This window comes from Engraulis encrasicolus, chromosome 7 (genome assembly GCF_034702125.1).
Source record: "Engraulis encrasicolus isolate BLACKSEA-1 chromosome 7, IST_EnEncr_1.0, whole genome shotgun sequence".
Taxonomy (NCBI): Eukaryota; Metazoa; Chordata; class Actinopteri; order Clupeiformes; family Engraulidae; genus Engraulis; species Engraulis encrasicolus.
Genome location: NC_085863.1, coordinates 10,735,181 through 10,752,935, shown reverse-complemented (window position 1 = coordinate 10,752,935; position 17,755 = coordinate 10,735,181). Strand labels below are relative to the sequence as shown.

The following is a 17,755-nucleotide window of genomic DNA, read 5'->3' as shown; positions in this document are numbered from 1 at the left end:
AGGGTTTCTTTCCTGCCATGGGCCTACCAAAGTCCAAACAGTAGCAAGCCAGATCATTTTGCGCTCTCTCTTGCGCTCTTTTTGTGCCCAATGTAGCATAATTAATAAACATCTGACAAACATCAGGGTTTTTTTTTTCATTTCAGGTCAAAAATAATGGAATTATAATTTATTATAAATAATGCAATTATAGTTTGCGCCGTAGTAATTTGCAACGTTAGCAACAAATGCTGACCTAGATTAGGGCTTGTGTGTAAATTTACGATTGTGGGAATGTGCTGAGAGTGTGTCTGTTTTGGTCGATTAATGGACTAAGCTGAAGTAATACTCAATAGATTTAAACTTGTTTTGTCGCTGAAGTTGTCTGGGGCTTGTGCAAAAACTTTGTGCTGGTGGAGGTTGTGATAAGGTTAATCACATGATTCACTGTTCCGAGGCTGTTTACCGTGTTGTATGAACTGACGGTTTCTGAGGCAAAGAGTGGGCTCGCACAGGCCTACGGAGCTCGAAGTTGACAGCTCGTATTTTCAACGAGCTTCAATTCTTGGTGGCATCTGGCATAAAATCTACTGGCAGGTAGCTTGATAAGCAAGACCCTCTCATCTCTCTTCAAGAGGGGGTGTGGCTCGTTGGACTAGCTGACAGCGCCGTGGTGATAATTGCTGGACCGACTGTGTTTTTTATAATGTGAAAAATCTGGATATTTCCGGGAAAAATGTCAAATCGGGAAGAACTCGGGAAATTATTAAAAAATTAAGGAGTTTCCCGGGATATTAGGGATGGTTGACAGGTATGACTTGGGCACATAACATACTGTATATCATGAGCAACTGTCAGCGATTGGGTCAGTGCGGGTCCGATTGTTTCAAACCAGAGATGAGTACTTCTATAAAAAAATCGCTTCAGGTCAAAGAAGCCCCAAACCATCAGCTACAAATGAAAATAAGTAGAGAGGGTCGGGCTAATCAGGCTAGCTCTGCTACTCAGCATAAGTGAACTTTGACCCTCCCCCACCCCTCCAACCACAGACATCATATATGAATTTCAAGCACGTCCGCACAGGTCGGCCATATTAGAGCAGCCTAAACTCTCCACAGACCCTCCGTTACACCTGAAGTAAACTGAAGAGTTGAAACGTTGGGATACTTAAAACTTTATTCTGTTGCTTCGCTGAAATATTGACACGTGTTTATAAATGGTAGGGCTCCTTAAAACTTAAGTGTAGACTGGGGTAAAACGGCCAGGAGAGTAATAGACCTATGCTTCCCACTAAACCTATTTGTCCAAACATTTAGATAGACCTACAGCAAATACACATTTTAACCATTGCTGTGCATTACGTTGACGGCATGGATATATTCATTGCACCAAATTAAAGACGACAGAGATGACGTACTGGAAGAGAGATGTACAGCGCAACAGGTTCATTCTATCTGGATGGCTTTAGCGTCACGACTCATTTTGAACACAAGGTGGAGCTGTCGAAACCAAAGCATATACTACAAGTGAACGTTTATTTGTTATTTTACTGAAAATATAAAAGATTACGTTGTGCATTTGTTTATGGGATCTATTTAATTACATGAATAAGCCTACTGAACTATATTATACATGATTTTAGACCTATGCACATAATAATATAATGTAATATAATATCCTCCTGACTACCAGAGGGGAAAAAGTTTAAAAATCTTTGGTTTTTTTCACTCCCCCAATTGTTTGAAGGCAAAAAATGAGATTGACAACATTTTTTTCGAATTTTTATTTTTCATTTTAAAGATTTAATGTGTCCATTACAGTGGACATTGGAAGGCCGTACATTGAAAATGTACCTTAATTGCTATCAATCAATCTGGATGAAAAAGCATAACAATCAGTTTAATAATTAGTAAATTTGAGCATTTATGAGTTTACAATGAGTGTTTTATTGGTTTGAGGTGGAAACTGGATGTGTCTGTGACCATTATCATTCATGCAGGTCATCTCAAGTCAAAGCAATTTTGTTTTAAGCAACTGGACTTGCAGTTGAAGCTTGAATGACATGTGGTCCCTCAACTGAGAACTTTCACCAGAGTTGACTAATTTTATAGTTCTGATGTGTGAAATATGGGTTATTATCTCTGGAACAAACATGTGTTCATGTCTATAGGATTAATTTAGTCTTAATTTCATTTTTGGTTGAAATATTGTCCTACGAAGTTCATACACACATCAGAGTCATGCTCCACATGGGGCGACAAATGCATCAATAGGAAAATTTCTGCTTATTCTGATTCTACTTTTCCTGCTTGAACTGAATCCTAAGAGGTCTCTGAACCTTCAGCATCTTCCTCAAACATCACATCTAGGATTATTTATCAATAATGTGCTGTAAAGTGTCTCTCCTTCTGATTCTGATACTGACTTTCTGACTAGAAAAATACTAACAAAATGGAAGATGTCACTACCAATGTCCATTTTAGAGGACATTTCTTTAAAGGGGTATGCCACTTTTTTGGGACTTAATACAGTTAAAATCGTTGGCCAGAGTTTATAAAGGTGGTAAAGTGTTTTATTTTTCATGTAAGCCGTTGTCTTGCTTTAAGACAAGTTAAAAGAGGGAGCATGTTGCTAAGCTAGTGAAAGTCAATGGATCCGTGTAGCATGCTACAATGCTAGAAGGATCCATTAACTTTCACTAGCTTAGCGACATATTCCCTCTTTTAACTTGTCTTAAAGCAAGACAACGCTTAACATGAAAAATAAGACACTTTACCACCTTTATAAACCCCAGCCAACGATTTGAACTGTATTAAGCCCCAAAATAGTGGCATACCCCTTTAACGCTTAAAGGGGTATGCCACTATTTTGGGGCTTAATACAGTTAAAATCGTTGGCTGGTGTTTATAAAGGTGGTAAAGTGTCTTATTTTTCATGTAAGCCGTTGTCTTGCTTTAAGACAAGTTAAAAGAGGGAATATGTCGCTAAGCTAGTGAAAGTCAATGGATCCATGTAGCATGCTACAATGCTACACGGTTACATTGACTTTCACTAGCTTAGCGACATATTCCCTCTTTTAACTTGTCTTAAAGCAAGACAACGCTTAACATGAAAAATAAGACACTTTTCCACCTTTATAAACACCAGCCAACGATTTTAACTGTATTAAGCCCCAAAATAGTGGCATACCCCTTTAAATATGGATTAAATAATGTTACATTAATTTAGAAATGGTTTAATTGTGCTCTGAAGAGATTGAAATAACATATAAAGATGATGTTTTAAGACAATAATTTCCCACTTTTAAGTATTATGCATTTACTTTCCCTTTAGCCAAAAGCGGCCTATTTTTAATGGACACCATTTTCCTTGCAAAGAAATAGAAAGTTCCCAAAACCCCACCCCTACACACATGGTATCATTGGAAAGCTCTGAATGTCCTCTTTAAAGACCATTGGGAGTTAGCACAGTAGTGTGTATGGGGTGGGAGATATTGCGGTTTACAGATGTCCTCTAGAGAGGACAAAAATGAACTGCTGGTAGTCAGGAGGATATAATCATATTGTGAATATTCATCACTATGCAGTATCAACATATACTTTCGTTTGGAATTTTGTATACTGTATAAAAAAACAACCCTTTCGAAAATCGATATAAATTTGAGGGAATTATGGCCATCTGAAGAGTAGAGTAGAGTAGAGTACTTTTATTGATCCCGAAGGAGATTAAGGTGTCTGTCAGCTTACATAAATACACAAATCGAAACGTGCACTAAGAACTTATACACATAAATGCACATTATACAACACCCAAAACTCACTGCAACTGGTTGAGCCAGAAGGCTGCTTTAACATGGCCGCCATGCGCGGACGTTCGGCTTGCATGACGGGAACGCGGACGACGCATCTAGTCTTCATATATGATGTCTGTGCTTCCAACCATCATCACCAGTGGGTTCCCATTTGTAATATGAAGGGGGCAGGCTCCAATGGGAGGGTATGCACCAAGGTTGCCACCTAAAAAAAATCCTGGACATTTTGACCATCAAATCGACCTTTTTTTTCTTAGCGGTGCACGGCCCTTCGCACATCTACCCAATCACCCTTGTGTGCTGAAAATGACATTTTTGCCAGCCATTTATTAAGTGAATTGCCTAACAAAATATAGCTGGCTTATTATTTTGACTATTTCCAATACTTTTTGACTGTGAACAGGAGGGGGCAGTAGGCCTAGTGGGCACTGTTTGCTTATGTGGAATACAAAAATAAATAATCAAATTGTTCACTGTCTCTAAGAATACCTGAATATAATGATGTAGGGTGTGGAGTCAAACAACTTCCTTAGAGTGGGGTGTGTGTGCTTTGCTCGTGCTTGCCTGTGCATCTGCTGCTTGCTGCTCCTGACTAAACAAATAGGCTTCATAGGACATGTAACTGGTAGTCCTGTAACTGGGCACATTCAGTGCAGTAGTAGGTAGATAAGACCATTTGGATTTCATTTAATTTGCCCTGTGATTATTTTGTGACCAAAAAGCACATCATTTCTTGGTTTGATGATGGTAGCTCTCTGATTGAGCCCTATCTTTGTCATTTCGTTAAGTATTCCCGAAAAAAACTTTAATTTTCGTGGTGCATTCACGTTATTGCCCATTTTTCATTGTTGGGCAACAAAACGCTGCCTATTCATTTGAATTGCCTGACTGCTGCTATGGTTATCCAAGCGTCTGCAGGGGCGGGGAGGGGGTGCTGACAGAACACTGCTGATACACTCGGGACTCACTAATTCGACGCCCTTTCGGTACTTATGCCTTATGTCATGTACCCTAAACCTAAACCTAACCCTAACCTTAACCTTAACCCTAAACCTAAACCTAACCCCAGTGTTGGGAGTAATGCGTTACAAAAGTAACTAATTACTGTAATGTATTACTTTTTTGAGTAACGCAATAATGTAACGGATTACAGGGGGGAAAATCGGTAATATGTCCTCGTTACAATGCAAGTAACTTGCACATTACAACGCTTTTTTTTCACCTAAATTTTGTTTTCTTTATGCAATGTTCGCGGATCACCGCGAGATCAGCTATTGCATCTGATAGCCTATACATCCGCGCAGAGATTTTAAAGTTCCTCGCAGAACATTGCTTCCTCTTTCACGCTTCGTCTCTCGAAATGGCAAGCTGACAAATAATGACCGATCCAGAAGATCCAGCTTGCTCGTTGTCAAGATGGGAAAATGCCCACTACTTTGACTTCATTGAAAATAAGGACGCCAAGAACATTTCAGTTAAACGCACACTGACTGTACTTGAAACCCAAACCACTTTCCACGTCGAAAAACAGTAGCCTACAAACAATTTGACGATTTGAAGAGGTGCCATAGCACCACCAAATTAGTCAGGAAAGGAGGGGATGCATCCCATTTGCACGAGACAGGGACACGGCAGGGTAGGCTATCTGACAGGGGGGATGAGTACGTTGCACCCCCCTCTCTTTTATTCAACTAAACATCACTAAAATTGAAATAAATCCATTTGAAATAAAATATTATAGGTTCGCCTGTCAAAGTAGTGAAATTGAAATGCTTGCTGTCATTGCATCACTCTGTAGCCTATCACTGTAAATTCCAGCGCAATAGTTGCATGAAGTGAACTAGCTGTTTGCGCAAAGTCGCAGAACATGCTGGCCGTAGTGCTGGCTGAGCGCGCGTAAAGAACAGTTCTAGAGTTGTGAGTGAGTGACAAACTGATCTTCGCACGAAGTCACATGATTCAGGCGAGCCACGAGCTTGCAAACGGACTGGCTGGTATCCTCGCAATCATTTTTTTCGCCTATAATTTTGTTCATTGATAAGACATTTTCCCCGGTGTGCTGTATATAATTAATATTCAAAATGGGCCTACTGTAGCAATGCATCTGCTCTTAATAATTTTCAAACTCGTAGTGCAGTGAGGTGGCTTTATGTTTCAGCCAAGTGCAACGGAGCCTGTGCAGCATGCGTCCATAATAGATTAAAAAAACGGCGCTGGTGTGCATGGTAAGGTGTGGTAAGAAGAGAAAGGATTAATCATTGTATTGGTGAATCATTGTATGTGGGTAAGACGCAATTCCTGAAAATGTAGGTTTTCAGTCTGCAGGCTTCCAAAACGACTTGTGGATGGCAGGTGAAAGTCATGCCACCTCATAGATTTGCACTGTAGATTGCCAAAAAATGTCCAGACATTTGGCTAAAGTAACTAAAAGTAATGCAAAAGTAGTGTAATGCCTTACTTTTTAAAAAAGTAATGTTGTAATGTAAGGCATTACTTTTAAATGACAGTGACATGTAATAAGTAGTGCATTACAGTTTTTGAGTAACTTTCCCAACAGTGCCTAACCCTAACCTTAACCCTACTTAACCCTAACCCTAACCCTAACCTTAACCCTAAACCTAACCCTAACCCTAAATTGCTTGTTTGATTACCATGTGATGGTACCGAAAGGGCGTCAAACTAGTGGGTCTCTAGGCAGCAGTCGGGCAATTCAAATGAATAGGCAGAGTTTCGTTGCCCAACCACGAAGAACGGGCAATAACGTGACCACGAAAATTAAAGTTATTTTTTTCGTGAATACTTCCGTGAAAGAGATACGGTTGGATTTGACATAGGCTATATGATTAAAAATAGGCTACATAAAAAATGTGGCATCGTCATCTAAGCCGCTTTATCTGTGATAGGTTTTGAAATGCATTGATGTAAGATGACAGACACCTTAATTTCCCTACCTTACTAGGCTATTAAAAGTAGGGTCTCCTCATATTAGTTCATAGATGGGCTACAACTTCAGAAGCATTTTCGCTGGGCACAGGGAGCAGAAAATCGACTGGACATGCTTTTACTCACATCGCATATTTCTCCTGCATCATGTCGACCCTTTACGTTTTTTCCCTTTAGGTCATCGCCTCCTGTAGAACTATCGTCTTTCTACCCATTTCATGTTAAAATCTTTCTGCTTTTATTCACTGGATCCGTTCGTTGTCTCGCATAGCTCAACATTCTCTCGGTCTTTCCACCTCATCATCAACACTCTGAAATCCGAATGAACAGCGCGCCAGCCCCACCAGACGAGCTTGCTGCGTAATCTGCCTAGAACTTGAGCCAATGACATCAGTGCATACATTTATGGACGTAGGCACGCTGCAATTTAGTGCTGACGGACGGTAGCCTACTGATGATTGAAATACAGATTTTGCCCATCATGTACAAATTCCGGGACATTCAGTGTCCCGGATTTGTATTTTTTCTTTCCGGGACAGACCATAAAAATCCGGGACAATCAGGAAAATCCGGGACAGGTGGCAACCCTAGTATGCACTCATTCACAGGCGTCATTGTACTGTAAAGCCTACGCCAAAGAGATCATCTTTTGTCATGGCAACTAACTTCTTGTACATATAACATCATAGTTAATAAAATGTTTCCGTTTTTGCCTATTGAGTCTTTATGGTACAATTACATGTAAACTCTATTCAGTTACTTGTAGCAAATTAACATGGTACCTTTACTACAGTCAATTCAAGGAACATCTAAAAATTACTTTTTAAACATTTCTTTACCTTGAGGCTTTTGGAATGTGATGATGGCAGCATTCTCTTCAGGTATCATGTTAACACATTGCACACCAACTTTCATCTTCTCACAGTAGAGACTCAGCAGTTCATCGTCAACTTGAGGTGGCAGGTCTTCTATCCTCAAACAGCAGGTTCTGTCCAGGAACCGGGAGGATAATCTGTGGTCCTGAAACCTCTTGTTGTGCTTAGCCTCTGCCTGAAATTTCTTTGCGTCTAAAAATACACGTGTTGCAGATTAATTATAGCATGACCCAGGTATTTTGAGTGTTTGTGTGTGTGTTTGAGTGTTTGCTACGTTGTTAATATAACATTGCAATGTTGTTATGTTGTAATGTTGTAAAATACTGAAAATGAATTAAAAAAACCAATGCAAACAGCGTTTACCATCGCTGTTCGTGAATGTAACCACAGCAACACATGCTTCATAGATCAGTTCCATAGTGTAGTCTTCCTCAGCAACGCCACTGACGACCTCCACTATCAGGCCAAGAATTTCTCTGGTCGTTTTCTCTGTTATGTTCTCCACAACAACAACTTTGGGCTGATAGTCATCATCAGTTCTCTCTTCCTGTGCGGAAGCGGATGCACTGATGGTCTCATGCTGATCTTGGAACTGGGACTGAGACTCCTTTTCATCTGCTCAGAAAAAAAACACTGTTGGGTGAAAATGTCCTCTGAATACATAATAGATTAGAAGTCGTCAAAAATTGTTGCATCAGCGGGCAGTTACAGTTACAGAAGTGCGCTTTCGTTTTTTCCCCAATCCAACAAAACTTAATTCTTTCAACACCATGTCAAACAACTGAAATTGTATATATATATATATACAGGTCTGGATGTATTTTGTATTTATTTATTGATTTTTATTGCGCTTCACACAAAATCATTATGTCAGTAGATCCCAAGTGAAGTACAGGAATATGGAATGTCTCATAACAATGTAGCCTGCCATTCAAGTTGATCCACAAATGTATGATAACTAATATTAATAGGCACATGAAAATAAAATACATTTTACACACCCCGCTGAACAATCTCCTCCCGCTGATGGAATTGTCCTGCTGAAGCGGTGCACGTTTCTACCTCTCAGTACGACCAGTGCGATGTGTGTGTGTGTGTGTGTGTGTGTGTGTGTGTGTGTGTGTGTGTGTGTGTGTGTGTGTGTGTGTGTGTGTGTGTGTGTGTGTGTGTGTGTGTGTGTGTGTGTGCATGTGTCTGCTCTGCGGTGCACTTCGAAGAAAGTTCAGTTCAACACATCACAATTATGTCCGTAGTGTCCATAGTGTACAAAATATATAAAGTATTGTTAAGAGAGAAGGTTTGCCAGTCTAGTGAGAAGGTAGCCTGGGAACTCCCATACTGCCATTGAAAAGTCAACTGACAGAGAACCAAAACATCCAAAACACCATCTACATTCATAACCAGCAACCAGTCTTCATCCAACCCTGCAGGGGGCAGACAACAGTGCAACAACAAAAGCAAAGCACTCTCCAGACTTCCTGTCAAGAGGCGGGACTTCCTGTCAGACAGCCATCTTAAACCTCAGTTCAACCCAGGGGGTGTTCACTCACGGAACTAGCTACTAGCCACAACTGGCTAACCCTAACCACGGGACAGTGCAAAATGAATGGGTGTCAATGGAGTTTTCTACCATTATAATTTTTGTGATTTTTTAATAATTTTTTGTCCTGAAATATTAATATTAAGTTCGAAGCTAGAAATAATAAGACCCCATTTGAGTAGCGTTTCGATTATTTTGTGCCACTAGATTATTATATACTGGGTCACAAAGCTCAATTTTTATGGGGCCAAACCCATAAACATTAGCACGATGCTAGCGAGTACAGGTTGAAATCTTCTAACCTGCTGTAAAACTACACACCTGAACGATTTGTCAATACAGCCTATTGTTAAACAACAGTCATAGTGCTTACCAGGAATGTTTTGTTGATAATATTTGTGACTGGAAATGGCAGTAGCAATGTATTTAGCATGGGCTCCCCTTTCCATTCCATACATTTTCCCACATGAAGGACTGGCCTACGCTCGTTACTGCAGTATGCATGCAAAGCTGACTGGCTACAATGGGAACCAATGACACTGAGCCTTCTCCCTGTGATCTAATTTCTCTGGTTCAACATGTGCTCGGGGGAAGAAAGAAGCAAATGTTTGTTGAGAGCAAAAGCTCTGAAAGAGACAAACAAACCCAACTAAAGAATCCCTCAGTTAACCGGTCAAACGCAACTGGTTTTCAACCTAACTACCTGAAAGACTGAAACCCCTTCAACAACAAAATCAATCAACAAATGAACTTTAATAAAAACAACAAAGGGGAAAAGCCTTGTTCGAGTTGTTCCTTGCGTGACCTGGCTCTTTTCAAGTTCGAGCACAATTGAGGGAACCAAATCAAAAAACACACCAGAACTTGACAATGCCTTTAGTTCTACACAATTCGTTTCACTTGTGATTAGGTCTGGTGTTAACCAGGCAAATGAGAAGGGGGGGGGGGGGGTCCTCCTTCTCACAACTCAATAGCTGTCTCGCTAAAGACCCAGTAAAATCCTGCAGCACAACCGGAAATGTTGTGGTAGGAAAGGTGGCATCATTGCAATGTAGGCATTATTACCCCTAAAGTTTAATTCATTTCCCCTCATTTTACGAATGCCCGCCATTTTGTAAAATACAGACACCATTTTGTTTTCTACTGTACCTGGTTTCTTATTACATAAGTGGCTCAGCCCCGCCCTGTACCTATAAAACCCCAGGTCAAGGTATGCTACCGCTCTTCCCCGAAGCCCACTTCCCCCATCGAGATGTGAGACGTGCCAGGACACGTCTCCTTAGAGGGACGGCTATTTTAGAAATTATTGAAACTGTAAGTTATCTTGGCCAGGTTAACACTACAGTCGATATATTTCTTCCTTCAACCGGTTTTCGTTTGTATTGCATTTGACTTTTGCGAACCCTACTAGGAGAGCAGTGAGTCAGGACCCACGAGGAACTCACACGCTATAGGATAACTTTTGTACAGACAATTGTTAATCGTTTACTAGTACCGAAATCAAGGACCTCGCCTAGAGTCTACGGAGATTCGGCTTAGCCTGATTGTCTGTCCCCCAAGAGAGTGGACAGCCGGTATAGTTATTACGCGTGGAACGGACCTGCGTGCACCCGCCCTTCTCACTGGACCTTCGCAGGACGGCACCGCAAAGACAATCGGACTACACAACGAAATACCACCTTCCTTTTCCCGTTCAACGAAGCAAGACTTTTTTTGGACATATTGCAACCTCGCGCCGGAACCGCGTGGTATCGCTCGGACCCCAGACCGTACCCGAGCAGCTTGGAGAACAAAAGGACCTCGTGCGCACGAAGACGCACACACCCACCTCGCCCGAGAGATCAAAGGATTTCTTTCTCTTCCTACTGTAGCAGGATGCACCTGCTGGTTTTATGAGTGTGACAATTGACTGACAGCAGTAGGCGGGCTTTAGGCTATTTACCTGGGCAGGTTACCGTTTCCTGCGCTGGCATCTTCTGCTGCCACCAGATCACATTGTTGGTGTTACCACACCGCGCTTACTGGAGACTCTGCGACCTGAGATTCTGATAGACCCGTTGGTCCACGGTTTGGCACTGTAATCTCCGCCAAATGAACGAGGCCTATAGGCTGGCCGGGAATTACGCATGCAAAGGGGTGAGCCCGCGACATCCGTGTGAGAGAAATCCCAGTGCATTAAGTGTATACCAGGGTCTCCAGAGCAAGCCAAGGACGCGGTGTGGGATACCTGTGTGCGCCTCGCCTGCTCCTGTTTTGTCTACGGAGGAACTTTCTTTTTTTCTGTTTTCCTTGTGTTATTGTATCTGTGCGTTGGGACTGCCTTTGTGAGCCTGCCGTGCTCTCGCTGGTTGGCTGCGTCATCGGACTCATTCACCTACAGACAGGGCCATTGGGCCGTCAGCGCAGTGCGCACCAGTCTGTCATTATCGGGCAACGGGCATGGTGGCTGTCTTCCAAGCCTCCGTGCCATATGTGCAGTGAACATTTGCATGTTTCTTTTGAGTTTTGCATGCCAACGTTTGTAGTGGGTTTGTTTTCATTTATTTTATGTTTTTGTGTGTTTTGTCTTAATTTGCTGTGACTTAACTGGCATTTAATTTCTCTGATGGTATGTCGGGTGCCGTTCGTGGTCCCGCCTTGTCCTAATTGCCCCTCACCTGTGGCTAGACTGTGCTGCCTCTGTGTATTTGTGAGCGTGTGAGCGTGTGCATGGGTTATTCATTAGGCCTATTTCTACTGTTTCCTTTGTTGTGTACAGCTGAACAAATAATAAAACTATTGTATTGGGACCCCCGTTTCTGTCGTTGTATCACGAACCTGTTTAGCCTTTGAGTTAATTATTTCCTGGTGATACCATTTACTACCACCAGGTGGCGTAGTCGCAACTTTCCACTTTGCTACAATTGGCGTAGTCGGCAGGATATACATCGTAACAGACGCGTGGGTCCCATTCTAGCAATGTACGGTTTGGAATTAAATGTGTAAACGCATGCATGTATGAGAAAGGTGGCCTCTTTAGTATTGTGTCCTTTTGCTTTTAGAGACAAAACAGCAGCGGGTGGTTGTGGTCTGGTGGTTGCAAAGGTGCGGTTGTGCCTAGTCACCCCCGTAGTCGTGCTTTCCCTTGAGTGTTGCTGATCTTGGTGGAACATGGAGAGGGAGGATATGGCAGAGTTGAGGAACATTGCGCTGAAGCAACAGGAGCAGCTGAACTTGATGGAACAATGGATTGATTTGTTAAAGTCCCAGCTGCAGCGGCCTCTACCAGTGCCGCACGGTGGGTCATTCGTGTGCTGGCGCTGCCAGCAACCGGGTCACTTGGCGCGCAATTGTGATGGGGTGCGCGTCCCCGCTCCTACCCAATCCCCCTCGACGGCGCAGCATAGGGGTGGTGGACAATCTATCCCCTGTGTCTCAGCTAGGGCACCCTCTGGGATGAGAAGCCGAACTTCCAGCGGGGGGTTGCCAGATTTGAGAGACTTCGGTCAATCAAGTTTAACGCCAAGTGCAGTCTTGCATTGTTTGTGTATGTGTGTGTGCATGATGGTGTTAGTAAGTTTGCTTGGTATGTTTTAAATGGGTGTGTGTAGGTGGGTGTGTGTGCGTGTGTGTGTGTTTGATGGTGTGCGTGTGCGTGCGTGTGTGCTTACAGAATACAGGACTGAGGGTTAAGCCATTTGACTCGACTCGGGGCGTTTTCTTGTTTTGTTTGTTTTTTTGTTCTGTCGTCGGGTCGTCGACAAAAGAAGCAGGGGGCGAATGTAGCAGGATGCACCTACTGGTGATATGAGTGTGACAATTGACTGACAGCAGTAGGCGGGCTTTAGGCTATTTACCTGAGCAGGTTACCGTTTCCTGCGCTGGCATCTTCCGCTGCCACCAGATCACGTTGTTGGTGTTACCACACCGCGCTTACTGGAGACTCTGTGACCTGAGATTCTGATAGACCAGTTGGTCCACGGTTTGGCACTGTAATCTCCTCCAAATGAACGAGGCCTATAGGCTGGCCGGGAATTACGCATGCGAAGGGGTGAGCCCGCGACATCCGTGTGAGAGAAATCCCAGTGCATTAAGTGGATACCAGGGTCTCCAGAGCAAGTCAAGGACACGTGTGGGATACCTGTGTGCGCCTCGCCTGCTGCTGTTTTGTCTAAGGAGGAACTTTCTTTATTTTCCGTTTTCCTTGTGTTATTGTATCTGTGCGTTGGGACTGCCTTTGTGAGCCTGCCGTGCTCTCGCTGGTTGGCTGCGTCATTGGACTCATTCACCTACAGACGGGGCCATTGGGCCGTCAGCGCAGTGCGCACCAGTCTGTCATTATCGGGCAGCGGGCATGGTGGCTGCCTTCCACGCCTCCATGCCATATAGTGTGTGAGTCGAACATTTGCATGTTTCTTTTGAGCCAACATTTGTAGTGGATTTGTTTTCATCTCTTTTATGTTTTTGTGTGTTTTGTCTTAATTTGCTGTGACTTAACTTGCATTTAATTTCACTGATGGTATGTCGGGTGCCGTTCGTGGTCCTGTCTTGTCCTAATTGCCCCTCACCTGTGGCTAGACTGTGCTGCCTGTGTGTATTTGTGAGCGTGTGAGCGTGTGCATGGGTTATTTATTCCTACTGTTTCCTTTGTTGTGTACAGCTGAACAAATAATACAACTATTGTATTGGGACCCCCATTTCTGTCGTTGTATCACAAACCTATTTAGCCTTTGAGTTAATTATTTCCTGGTGATACCATTTACTACCACCAGGTGGCGTCGTCGCAACTTTCCACTTTACTACACTACCAAGGATAACGCAGTAAGCACCATGGGCATATATATGCAGTTAGGACTGTTACATAGCTTTGAGGAGTTGTGTTTAAATATCCACACTTGTAGAGTGTGATATATTTTATTTTGGGTTATTTTGTTCTATCTGTTCTTTCTTTTCTTTCTCTCTTTCTCCCCTCTCATCACCACAGATAGCCACACGCTATCCTTAGTTTACATTAGTTGCAATATTGCCATAGGCCATACTTGCACCCACATGTAAATTACCCACTCACAGAGATACACGTACCAGTAGACCCATAGAGTCCCATAGGTACCCATAGGTAACCCATAGAGTCACCGAGTCGAGGACGTAAGCTATTGTCGGAAAAGGGCGCCAAGCGCCCCCCTTTTCCCTCCCCCCACACATACTGTAAACCCTTTAGACAAAGGACAGTATTCTCTGATTAGCTTGAATTCTATCTTGAAGATAAGTTCCCGCTTCATCAGCCGAAAGCTTAACGCCCCTCCTCGTATCTCATATTTCGGTCCTGCGCGCCGCGCTGCGCAGAATCATTTGAGCCATAGTTCATAGAACATAGGCTACATCTCTCACTCTCTCTCTCCTCCCACCGCTCCGCACAAGCGGTGTCAGATGTGCGCGGCTCCATCGAGCGCGCGCCTCCCCCTTCTCTCTCTCTCTTTCTCTCTCTCGCATAGCGTACACACACACACACACACACACACACACACGCATAGCGCATCCTCTCATACCCCGTGTATATATTGTATATTTTACCTAAGTTCTTATGCCCTGCAAGTCACATTGGCTGTATCAGTGTTATGACCAGATGATGCTTTTACAATAAATGTACATTGTGGTGAACTGTGTTTGTCTTATTTGAACAATTTCTACGAAGTCAACCAGAAAAGAATTCACACAAAAACCTTCAGATTATTAGTCAATAATGGTCATGATTTTATGAGACGGTCATGAACCGTGTTTTATGCAATCATTAATTAGACAATTGACGATTCCATAAGTACACACCTACACATTATTGATACCCAGCGTGAAGAGTTTAACACACTCTTCATGCATCATTTCTTATACTCTTATTCCTCACATATAGTAATAACACATTACATATTTGGAACTGTATAAGAATTGTATACTTATTAATGTAATTATAATTACATTACTGTACTTCCCTTACATTTAACGTCGTACCCATTAATTGTAGTTGACCCTACATATTTTGGTGCCCGTGTGTGAGGAAGAATAGTCCCCGTACCCATAAATGTAGTAGAACCTACATATTTTGGTGCCCTTGCGTGAGGAAGAATATTCCTCACGTCCAATAAATGTGGGATTACCCCTACAGCAGTCATGGATAATAAGGTGGAGAGGGAGAAGAGACGTGAACCTGCAGACCAGAAGTTGACTGTGAGTGCGAAATAATGTGAAATGAACAGGGCAATAAGGTTGGCCTGTGAGATTGTTTTATTGTTTCTTCTTTTTTTTCTGGGTTGCCTTTTTTCAGATGTGGGCACCTGCCAGGTGAAATTTCTGTCCATGTCCACAATGGCGCACCATTTTCCCAGTATTTTGAAAATGTTTTGAAATTAATCTGTGCCTACCTATCTAGTATAATTTGTTACACCTGCCAAACATCCGTAAGAACTTCAATGAAATTCAATATGCTATGTATAATGGGCCCACCAAGGCCCTGATATTTAGTGCCTGTGAAGGTCATATATCTGAACAGAAAAAAAAAACTTTAATTAAAAAAAAAAAAAAAAAGATAAGGGTGTTCCAAATGACTAAATAGAGCAGAGCAAAGTAGTGCAGTACATTTTTATAATCTTTGCATGATTGCTGTGCAGATAGGATCATCTACCTGTATATCAAATATGTACTTTTGCTACATGCAACCTTTATTCACATATCAGCATGAAAGTAATGAACCATATATGTTGCAAAGTTCATGAGCTACAGGCTTGAGAACTTAACCAACAGAGACAGAACCAATAAGGACTGTGCAAACCACGTTTCCCAACAAAACTTACTGTAAGTAGAAAAGGATGGTCCTGGTTACCTCAGGAATACAATGTATTTTTTCTAACAATTTCTGACATGTAAGCATGTAGACTTTGATTTTATTGATGTTGAATTACCCTGACTGGTTTTAGATGCCAAGGCCAGCTAAACGTATCTAGTCAGAGTGCATTACAGGGAGTCACGACCTACCCTGAACAAACGCCTGTTTCCAATAAAGCTATAAACTTTAAAAAGATGGTCATAGTTATCTGAGGAACACAATGTGTTTTATTCATTTTCTGACACGTAAGCATGTAGACTTGCCAAGATGCTAATCCTACTGTATAAAGCTGTTCAAAGTGCAGAGCCGTGACCTACCTTGACATTGATTGTCCACCGATGGAGTTCCAGTTGCCTCCTTAAAAACACAAAATAGCTATTTGCTTCAAAGCTTGGCAAATTGAGAAGCATTCATTTTATTTGCGTTGTTACATAGGCTCCACAAATAATGTATTCAGGTAAGGTTCAGATGACTTAATATCAAATATCTCTTAAATCATCACAGTGTTTCTGCTGATGAGCTGACGAAGGACTTTACACAAAACTAATAAGACACCGTAACAAATTATTCATGAGGACATTTTACATTTTAAATGATCCTATGACTATTTGGACCTTCCTTTCCGTCAATCCTATTCTAGTGTCCCAAATGACTGATTACCCCCCCCCCCCTATTTTTTATTATGGTTACAGTACACTCAAATTTCACTGTTACACGAATTTCACAGACAAAGCAAACTTACTTTTTTGCTCTCCTTTGTGACAAAAAGTTGAATTGGCATTTTGTCAATGATGATTTCATGGGAGGCGCCATGTAGAACCCGATCAAGGACTAGTTAGTAAAAGAAAGAAAAAGTTTTTTTTAGAAATGGCACTGGAAAAGTCAACATAGCTTTTACTTTACGCGTATATGGTACGAATCACATAATAAATACACAATTAATTACTTACAGGTACATATATATTACAATAACTTACCCTCCTTTTGCTTGAAGCCAATGGTAGCAGTGTTTCCCTCACATTCTACAACACAGTCACCCCCACCTGATTTCTTCTTACTTAGAAAATACACCTGAAGTTTTTGCCGAATCACTTTGCGATGGTCGGACCATTCGCCCCTGACAAACGCCCTGTATGGATACTCATCCATCTTGATCGAAATGACTGTGCCCCAGTGCCTGTATTGCTCTTAAAGCCTGTTTTATGGTTAACACAAGCTATTGGCGCGCGCCATCATGTGACCCAATATGACAATAAAACCTCCAGCACAAGCTCAAAAATTTGGTGCTGTTTGAGGTCGCTTACCAGAGATTTTTCTGATTCGGTGCAGGTCGGCTGAGCAGCAATCAGAGAGTAGAGAACAGTAGATACAGCTCCTGGACTACAGGATGAATTCTGTATCATTTTAAGGACAATATCATATCTTGAAGCTATTTTATGATCTTTAATTTTGTTCAGTGAAGCAATTGTAAACTTTGTTCAGTAAAGCACTATGTGTTTGGCAATCTATTTGTGAAAGTCTAGTAGCTCAATGCTCTCACATGGCCTTGGAATTAATATTTTCTGCCTAAATGACGTTAAACAAAAATCCATGGTTTATTTTGATAAGTCACTCACTCCCATAGGAATGTTGTGAATCAAAGTGTAAATGCAGTGAAATCGGAAATCAATGGACACATCCATTTACGACTCCATTTAGAGCTACAACCATAGACCTTGACATCTCATAAAACACTGATTCTTGAAAGTTTGCCA

At 42.0% G+C, this 17,755-nt stretch overlaps 1 protein-coding gene across 1 annotated transcript in view; it reads right to left on the bottom strand.

The window, feature by feature from the left end:
- LOC134453351 (protein mono-ADP-ribosyltransferase PARP14-like) overlaps positions 1 to 17,150 on the bottom strand; it is a 56,432-nt gene extending 39,282 nt beyond the window's left edge. Inside the window, exons 1-4 of the mRNA XM_063204229.1 lie at positions 16,979 to 17,150; positions 16,740 to 16,832; positions 7,972 to 8,223; positions 7,573 to 7,800 (exon numbers count right to left, since the gene is read on the bottom strand). Of these exons, the coding sequence (XP_063060299.1) occupies positions 7,573 to 7,800; positions 7,972 to 8,223; positions 16,740 to 16,832; positions 16,979 to 17,150 (745 nt within the window). The remainder of the gene's footprint in view (positions 1 to 7,572; positions 7,801 to 7,971; positions 8,224 to 16,739; positions 16,833 to 16,978) is intronic.
- Positions 17,151 to 17,755: the final 605 nt, after the last annotated feature.